The sequence below is a fragment of the Oryzias melastigma genome, linkage group LG6 (genome assembly GCF_002922805.2).
Source record: "Oryzias melastigma strain HK-1 linkage group LG6, ASM292280v2, whole genome shotgun sequence".
NCBI lineage: Eukaryota > Metazoa > Chordata > Actinopteri > Beloniformes > Adrianichthyidae > Oryzias > Oryzias melastigma.
The window spans coordinates 12064016-12073888 of NC_050517.1; the positions used below are offsets into that span (position 1 = coordinate 12064016).

General features: G+C 39.2%; 1 protein-coding gene across 3 annotated transcripts in view; it reads left to right on the forward strand.

Moving 5' to 3' along the window:
• The window catches only part of pparab (peroxisome proliferator-activated receptor alpha b), a 41192-nt gene that overhangs the window by 25596 nt on the left and 5723 nt on the right, over positions 1–9873 (forward strand). For all 3 annotated transcript variants that reach the window (XM_024281160.2, XM_024281162.2, XM_024281163.2), the window contains one exon: positions 6064–6263. In XM_024281160.2, the coding sequence (XP_024136928.1) occupies positions 6064–6263 (200 nt within the window). The remainder of the gene's footprint in view (positions 1–6063; positions 6264–9873) is intronic.

Sequence of the window (9873 nt, forward strand, 5' to 3'; positions counted from 1 at the left end):
CAACACGTGAATCTCACTGCCCCAAACAGCATCACAGAGAACATCCATCCATCTTCTTGACCGCTTCTTCCATTTCGGGGTCGCGGGGTGCCGGAGCCTATCCTGGCTACTGAAGGGCGAAGGCGGGGTACACCCTGGACAGGTCTCCAGTCTGTCTCAGGGCCTCAATCACACACATTCACTCTCACATTCACACCTAGGAGCAATTTAGAGTCACCAATTAACCTATGAAGCATGTTTTTGGACGGTGGGAGGAAGCCGGAGTCCCTGGTGAAAACCCACGCATGCACGGGGAGAACATGCAACTCCACACAGAAAGGTCCCAGCCGGGAGTCGAACCGGGGCCTTCCCGCTTTGAGGCAAGAGCGCTAACCACTGCGCCACCGTGCAGCCCAAGTGCAACTCATGTCCGGGATAATTTTTTTTTAATTTCAACTTTCAAACAGAGGGGTCGCGAGGTTAAACCGTGTTGCGCTGATAAGCGCTTTTCTTCACGTGGGTGTTCTCTGAAGAACAGACGTTTACCTTTAAATGTGAGTAATGACTTTTTGTTGTAGCTTGACCTTTTTAACGTCATAAAACCGCTGTTGTTATCTATATTCAAGCGCTGGAAGCTCCACGCTAAAGCTGGCGTACCGGCAATTATTGATTTGATCGAACGAAAGTAACGTCCGAAATATTAAACACTATTTATTGATAACCCTCCATTTGGAGGGCTAAATGAAGGGAAGGGACAAGGGAAGAATTTGGATTGGGCCTAACAATTTAACGCTAGCCTCAGCCGGCGGAGCTCGTAGCGAGCCAGCCCACTGAATCCCCACTTAAGCCAATGCGGCAAACGCAGGTGGCGTCACCACGGAAACTGAGGACAATCCCAATCGGGGCCCACATTTTCTCAACCATACGGGGCCCACTTGGCCTAGCTAGCAGGGAAAGTGCTTACACAATTAACGTACATTAGCTGTCGTGGAGAAAAGCGGGTTTGCTATGTGTAAAGTGTTGCATTGTTGTTCACCTTTCGGCGTGTCCCATTTTTGGGGTCACCACAGCAGATTTGGCAGAGTTTTTATGCCGGATGCCCTTCCTGATGCTACCCTGTACTTGAAGGGCCCAGGGGACCCATTTAGGCAGCAGGGTCTTGCCTAAGGACCCGGGGATTTAACCTAGGTCTTCTGGATGCAAGCCCTATACTTAGCCCACTGAGCCATCCAGCTGCTATGCGCAAAGTGTTGCATGTTAGTACAAAATTGTTTATTTCTGCGACAAATCAGTAGATTCAGAAGATTAAAGGGTTAAAGTATGGGGTCAAATTAGGATCAGCTTAAAGTGAACGAAAAAACAGATTGAAAACTTAAAATTGAAATTAAAGCCTCAGACTGTCAACATCTTTTAGTGTGACTCTGCTTGTTTCATGATTAGGATCAAAATTTAATGACATTAACCTTTTTTCTTTAGTGGCAACATCAGTGTGACACTAAAGCATCTAAACGCTTGAACCTCTGATGTTTTGTTCATGTATTAAATACATAAATCAATTCTGAAAGAGCAAAGACTTTTTCTCTATACTGGTTTTAGGAGTTGGGAACTTTTTTCAAATGTTATTTAAGGATACATGATGAAAAAACGGTGCCATGCTTCTATTTTCTCTTGCTTTTCTGTTTGTTTAAAATGTTTTCTCAGTTTTTCTGGTTAGGCCTGTTGGGATTAGCAATTACACCCCCACCCCTTCTCCTCTGAGTGTTGTGTTTCCATAACCTTATTATAGGTTTCCACTTCCCTGCTTGTTACCTATTGGAATACAGAAGTGATGAAGCATGAAATTCTGTTAAATGTCTTCACCTTGTGAAATGAACGGCTGTGAGTCCCAGTCCGAGTTCAGAGCGCCGGATTCTCTCAGATAAGGCGTTGGGAGGAATGCAGGCGTGACTGTGTGAGTGTGAAAGGGTCAAGGGGGTCAAACTTTTAAACCATAAACTTTACGTCATCTAGATCAGGGGACTGACCTTAACACCACTAAAAGAGGCGTTTGGGTCAGTCTTTTACTGACCAAAAGTCCCACCTCACCATTTTAAAAAAAAATACACTTTGTTTATGTATTTGTGGCTATTAACCCATTCAGTAAAAAAAATGGCCTTTAAACATTTATTTAATTAACAGATATTGCTTAGTAGTAGACAGACATGAACAAATGTTCAATAAACTTGTTCAGTAGACAGAGACAATAGAACAAAGATATGGACAGTGGACACAAAAAAATATTTTTGGCTCAAATAGAACACCTACAGACAGGCCTCAGCTAGGCTTCAGTGGCCCCAAGCTAAACTGAGTTTGAGACTCCTGTCCTATAGCGACATATGTGTAAAAAAAATAAATAAATAAACTAATTAGTGCTGTTTTTTTGTGTACACCTGAAAGTAAGTCATGCACTCTTGAAACAAACTCATACTCAGTGGACCAGTTTGCAGCAGAGGATAGACCTAAATAACTTTTCGAGAATGCATAATAATTCTGACAATGTCATCAAAAAGCTGTGCCAAAACATCAGTGCATTAATTATAACTGTCAGAATAATGTAATGTTTACGGTGGTAGGGCTGCAAACGCTAGACAAAGCTTCAAAAGAAATTACATTTGAGCTCCTGATAAATGTAATCAAGTTACTATTAATGCAAATAATAATAAGATAATACTGACTATGCACACTCTTCACTAATAAAAGGAGTTCCAAAGATGCAAATTACTTCTTTTCCAGGTAGTACTTCAGTGAGTACACAGAGTATCAGCCCATTTTACTGTTTGGTTTTTGAGTATCCACTTCTGAAATATCATATCTAGTAACTTATGTCAATGTTACACTTTTTATGATGTTTCACTGCAGTTCTATACTTTAAGGACTTTACCTCTGAACTTTAACTGGAGTGTAACAGAAGATAAGAATATGTTCTTTAGACCTATTCTAGTTATAAAAAGTTCTGAGTGTAGACTAAACAAAAAACCTAAACACAAAATTGACAAAATTTGATTAACCAAAACTAAAAACCCATTATTTATTCAAGTTGTTGGTATTTTCCTTATAGTCAAAGATCCACAATGGAGGAATAAAGGAGTCGCTCCAGAGTCTCAGGTTGCAAACCTCTCTTCTAGTTCAATGTGTTCTTCAAAAGCCTTCTTCCTGCTCATTTTTCCTTCATATTATAGACAGCAAGACCTTAAAGCACACAAAGACATATTTGAAGCTAGTACTGATTGATCTGATGAAGCCAAAGTTCCACAAAGGAGCTGAGCTTTTGTGGATTTGTTTCAGGATTTTATGTGATTTTACTTCTCAGTTGGCTTTTGCAGTTTTAGGTATTTATGTCAATTAAACCTTTCCTGTTCCATGAACTATGACATAATTTCAAGAGGAAAAATAGATCAATTTGACTTGATCAGATGTCTACGAAAAATGTGGGCAGATAATAGGAACTCCTTTTTTTTTACTTTAAACTGTCTTTTAGCCCAAACTACTTCCTATAAATTGATGGTAGTGTAATATATTTGTTTTTTAAATTGTTTATCACTTCTCAGGAATTTAAAGTGCAGCATCTAAAGCAGATTGTTGAACAGACTGTTTTCCACTCACATTCGCCGCGTGTATTTGCTCCTTTACACCCTTATCTCCCCACACCGGCTCTTAGGAAGTAGACTTACGCTGAGCTTAGCATCGGTCACTTGTAGACGTCTTAATTAGACCTGGCTCTTGCCCAGGCATCTTTTGATGATCCCTATCCAATTTGTGAGTAGGAATCTAATGAGCTACCATGCTGTTGTTTCAACAAGACCTGGTTTGCTCTGGTCTAGATCTTTTTTTCAGGTTTTATGATACCATAATGTTCATTTGGATGTTATGCATGTATGTGTGTGCACCAGCTTGTGCCTATTAAATCCATTAAGATCTTAGGCACCCTTTTAAACATGAGCATAGGCGGACTCATATGTTGCATTAGGTCTTAAAGGGTTAGACTAGTGAAGTAGGGTCAAAGACAGGTTAGCCTAATCGTGATCATCAGTAAATAGGATCAGAGAAAATACCTGCTTCTTCTTTAAAAAAACAGCTTCTGTTTATTGTTTATGCACATCAGAATCACGTATTTTTATTAACAATGTCCTGAAACATAAAAAAGCTTCTGAAGTTTTTCTGGAGGAACTTGTTTCCAGGCATTGAGAGCCTTCTAATAAATTGTAATATTTGTTCCCTTACGCACAGAGATTTCTAGACGCTGCTGATGAGATGTGAAGTGTCTTTGCAATTTGATGCTACAGATTAACAGATTTGAGAGCTTTTCTAAAATCCTCAGTATCAATAAAGCAGCTAATAGCTAATCATGTGACCTGTTTATCAATTAACTTCAGTAGTTGGATGTTCTTCCAGCTGAACATTTTTCTAAATTTCTTTTTAATTTGTCTACTTTTCATCCCGTGTTGAATATTTGAATCCATAAAATGAATCAGATCTAAAAGGAGCTCATGTCGAGCAGTGGTTCCCAACCCCCGGGCCAAGGACCGGTACTGGTCCATGGGTCACTTGGTGCCAGGCCGCAGAAAGAAAAAAAGAAATGCATTAGCCAACTTAAATTATTTCCGTTTAGTTTATTTTCTGATTCTGAAGGAAGTTTTATTTTGGAAAACTGCCAGATTCTGTTCACAACATTCGTCATGGTCACGTGACTTAAAGCCGCTACTGAATGGATGGCTAAGCTAGTAGTCAAAAGCTAACCAAAACTAAACAATAAAACGTGTTTTGAAAGTTTCTTTGGGGAGAAAAGAGCCAGTGAGGAAACCGAATAAGAGCCTTAGACTTCAAAGAACAATAAAGCTGCTGTTCACAGACAAAACTGGGAGATTTCCTCGACACAAAATTATTGAGACAGTTGTTCTCATGTAGCACGTGCTCTGTCTAATACGAGGCGACAGATTCTTGACTGTTTCACACACGCAGATAATACATTTGGAGACACAATGGATTCAGGTTTATATTATATTTAGGAAATACCAGTTTTATGACAGTTGCATCATTCTATTTTGCTTTATATATCCATCACACCTTAAAAGTCATGCGTCTGGTTGTTAGCCTCCACTTTGACGCTAAGGGAAAATTCAAGGAATAGTTCTGAAATGAAAAGACTTTTAAATGTTCTTCTGATGTGAAAGTGGAAATATCCACTTTTGTAGTCAAACTGTCGGTTTGCAAATAGAGAAGGAGCAAAGTGCATCAAAATCTGTGATTATGACAGTGAAACGTTGTTGGATTTTTCCGGTTCCGGGTCACGGGCAGACGTGTGTCTCCAGCTCTCCTCAACTCTTTTAAAGTTTTTTAAAGTTGCCTACAAGCGACTTTAATCACCAAGCTGCAGCAACAACTACCGCAATGAGGAGAGTTGAACATGGCACCGAAGAAAAATCTTGAAGCTGATCTGGCAGAGGTTAAAACCGCGTTAGCCGACATCTAGGCTAACCCCTTCTCTTCTGCGTGATGCTAAGCTTGAAGCTCTGCTGGCGCAATAGCTTGAATCTATAAATATTTGATATTAAGTCCTGAACCGGATATTGATAATTCATGTAGAGAAAATGGTATGGTCGAGTCGGGGTGGGATTATATAAGTTCGCTTCCTTCCACTCCCTTTCAAGTGATCTACTTGTGATTTATTAAGTGATATGCTATGTATGTATTATGACCTGATTGCTTGAAATAAACCATTTCATTCATTCATTCATTCATCATGGTTTGAGTCATGATTTTTATTTTTTTTTGCAAAATGTGCTTCTGAAGCAAACATATATAATGTTTTGTATAAGAACTTTAATCTTTAATTAACAACACTATACACACCCCATTAGTTTTGTTGATGGACGATCACCTATAAACCTGATCATTTCTCTCTTTATAACTCGATTTCAAACATGAGTTTATGATGATTGATGTTTCTGATGTTTGATCCATTGCACTGCATGTATTGTACTTGGAGGATGTCAGGAAAATGTGCCTATTTTCAGTTTTTTGCCTTTCTCTGTCCTCTCTGCACAGCCATCCGGTTCGGCAGGATGCCTCAGTCGGAGAAGCTGAAGCTGAAGGCGGAGATGGTGATAGGGGATCGGGAGGTGGAGGATCCCCAGCTGGCTGATCAGAAAAGTCTAGCAAAGCAGATTTATGACGCCTACCTCAAGAACTTCAACATGAACAAGGCCAAGGCTCGGACCATTCTCACGGGCAAGACCAGCACCCCTGTACGTTGACTAAAAGTAGTGGGTTGGTGAGTGAAATGTGTTGTGTGGGACTGCAGGTTCATGTCATGTTGTAAACTGGAATTTGGAAAGATTTCAGTCTAAAATTTGTAATCAGAGAAATGTCAGGGTGTTTGTTCACAATTTGTATCACCGGGGATTTTAAACAGACAAAAAAATGACTTATTTCATCTGCAGCAGAGAAGAGCTGGATGACAAGTCTGCTGGCACTGAGTCTGTGGAGGTCATAATTACAACACTTTTTCCTCGGTTTCTGTTTTTCTATTTACTCTCCAACTCTGAAGAAAGTCATATTTCTTTTTCATTTGAAAAAAATAGTAGAGTAGGAGCATGCTCAATAGGATTGGTGGTCCAGATGTGTTCAAATTCAAATCTCACCATCAGCATCACATCTTTTGGTGGATTAATACAAAATCTGGACATGCAGAATTTGCACAGTCAATAAGAAGCCGGTGCGGACAGCTAATAGCTGAAGTGCTGCATAGGGTCACTATACCCACACTTACGTCATAGTTCATGTCCTAATGGATACTTCCCAACACACTTACAACACACACACGACGATCCATTTTCTTGAGGTGACCGGCGCTTCCTTTAAGATACAGACGCTCCTCTCTATGACCCTCCATGAGCCCAGACAACCCAAAAACCTACAGAACCTGTATGGTACTAAGGCTTTAAGAACTTGCTCATGAAGTCCATATTGAGACAAAACTTTTAGTTCTGTCTAAAAGGTAGCTTGACCTAAATCATTTTACTGCACCTCAGCATTCTGTAGTTTAATCCCACGGGCATCTTTAAAGAAGACCAGATTATCTTTGTCTTGATTCTGCTGCATGGATTAATGGCGATTTGATGAATGGCTTGAAATCCTGTCAGTTTTGACTCTTTCTTGCGGAGTGCATTTGTTGTTTTATGCATTCAACAAACGATGTCTGAGCATCCACTACAGTACAAGTTAAGCACAACAAACCTAATCAACTTTAGTGTTCCCTTGTTTATCACAGGAGTTGCATTCTAAAAAAGTAACCCGTAATAAGTGATATCCGCGAAGTAATCGTCTATAATTTATTCTTACCTATCACTCTAGTTGTCTCCATCTGTAAAACTCCTCACTTTATTGTCTTTTCTCAGACAAACATTTTTACACTTTTTTCTCTTGCTTAAACTGACTCAGGAAGAACAACACAAAAAAGAATCTCAAGCGAGATGTGGAAAAATGACCCGCTATTTAGCAAGGGACCACTGCAGTAGGTTTCATTGAGTACAGGAGCAGATACAGAAAAGGCCTCTGTGAACCATCATTAACATTTTGGGCAATCGTAGGATTTCTGAGCAGCTTGGCAGTGTCAAAGGATGTGTCCATCCATCCATCCATCTTCTTGACCGCTTCTTCCCTTTCGGGGTCGCGGGGGTGCTGGAGCCTATCCCGGCTACTGATGGGCGAAGGCGGGGTTCACCCTGGACAGGTCGCCAGTCTGTCTCAGGGCCTCAATCACACACCCATTCACTCTCACATTCACACCTAGGGGCAATTTAGAGTCACCAATTAACCTATGAAGCATGTTTTTGGACAGTGGGAGGAAGCCGGAGTCCCCGGTGAAAACCCACACATGCACGGGGAGAACATGCAAACTCCACACAGAAGGGTCCCAGCCGGGATTCGAACCGGGGCCTTCTCGCTGTGAGGCAAGAGCGCTAACCACTGCGCCACCGTGCAGCCCGTCAAAGGATGTGTGTGCAACACAATAACATGGCTGTTTGGTGTGTTGTGTTTTGTCATGCCAGCTATTCCTGCCTCAGCAGCACGTCCGCATAGGTCTCCACGAGCCTTACGCAGAACATCAGGGCTTTGAGGGGTTTCACGGTTCATCTTCAACTTTAGACATAAAAAATACTTTTATTTTAAGTTTTTTTTCCTCTGGTTTAAAGTTTTACTTTCCATTTATATTTAAATTCATATAAATTGGACAAAAAGATACATGATTTTTCAGTTTAATATTATAATAGGTAGAGTAGAAAATGTGAAATAATTTAAAGGCATTTGCAATGTTGTTAAATATTGAAAGACAAAATAATCGAAGGGGTCATATATGGGACTACCTAGACAAGATTTGATAAGAGCAGACCGACTCCATCCAATAAAAACATTTTTTGTGTTTTTAACATGTTTTTGTAGCATTTTTCTGATGATAGAGGACATATAAAATAATTTAAGATTAAAACTGCACTTCTGAGTATTTCTTTAGTCAAATTATGTTGGATCATGAACAGTTGAAAACCTGTGGTTTAAAAAAGCTGAGCCCCATTCCAGATAGCTATTTATACCAGGTTGTTTTATGATGTTACTACTCTCTGTTACTATCTTTTTTTTCTCTAAACTCCCCTCTTTTACCTTTCTTTTGTGCAAACTCAACCACCTCCCTCTAATCAATAAACAAAATAAATAAATAACGTTCAGGTTTGGGATGTAGCAACTGTCTTCTTGCTCCGCTACAATTCTGATGCATCCTCTTGCAGACAAACAGATCCATGTACATCTTCATTTTCCTCGTCTGGCTCAAAAATGTACGACTGGATAGCTGTAGTATTGGTCGTTGTTTTTTTTTACTTCACAAATATTAGCTTGTGAGGTATAAGCTAGCAAGAGGGCGTCCAAACAAAGGGATGATGGGAAATTAGTGCAAGCTACACAACTCAAGAGGTGAATATCTAATGAGCTCCTGTTGCTCTATAAAAAAATGTGTCTTAAAAAATGACAGACTTCTTAATTTTGGCTAAAAACTGCATAATCATACTTAAAGGAACAATGGGAAGGATTTTAAAATAATTGAAAATATAGTTGGAGTGGAACTTTAAATACTAAAACTCAAAGGATAAACCATTATATTAAAGTTTTGTTCTGTCTTTAATGCTCTGATTTGTCAGCTGGACTTTTTGCGTCAAAATCGGCTAAAATGTGAACTACTTTAATTTTCTTTTTTTCATGATTGTCTACAAATCTTTTTTCAAAAACTGCAAAACTCTATCTTCTCTGCAGCTTTAAGGTTTTTTTTTTTTTTGGTTGACTTTGTTTTTCTGAACTGATCTGTTGGAATTCTGCAAATGTGTCTTCAGTTTTTTACAGGCTTGTGTGCTTCCTCAAAACATTTTCAAACCTTAATATAAAGACTTACTGATAGATTCTGAAATCTTGAAGTTCTCCTCGTTTTGCAGAGTTTGAGAGTCAGTTGACTCTTCTTCCAGTTCTGCCTTTTGTTTTAGGTACCAACTACTCAATGCTGACACAAACATCAGCTGAGCTGGAAGAATATGAAAGAATGTTTATTTGAAATCTATTTCCAGAAAAACAATGTTTGAGCTTAAAGCTGCATTTATTTTAATTTATATAAGTGTGTGTTTTTTTTATGAATCAATACCTTTAGGCACTTGATGATGTGTTTGTATCCGTCGTTTTAAAATTAAACAAAATCAAGGCCTTAAAATAGGGCTGGGCGATAAAACGATAATTATCGTTATTGCGATATTACTTTTTTTCGATATTGAAATGAGACTATTGCGATAAACTTTTGTGTTAAATAACACGGGAGAA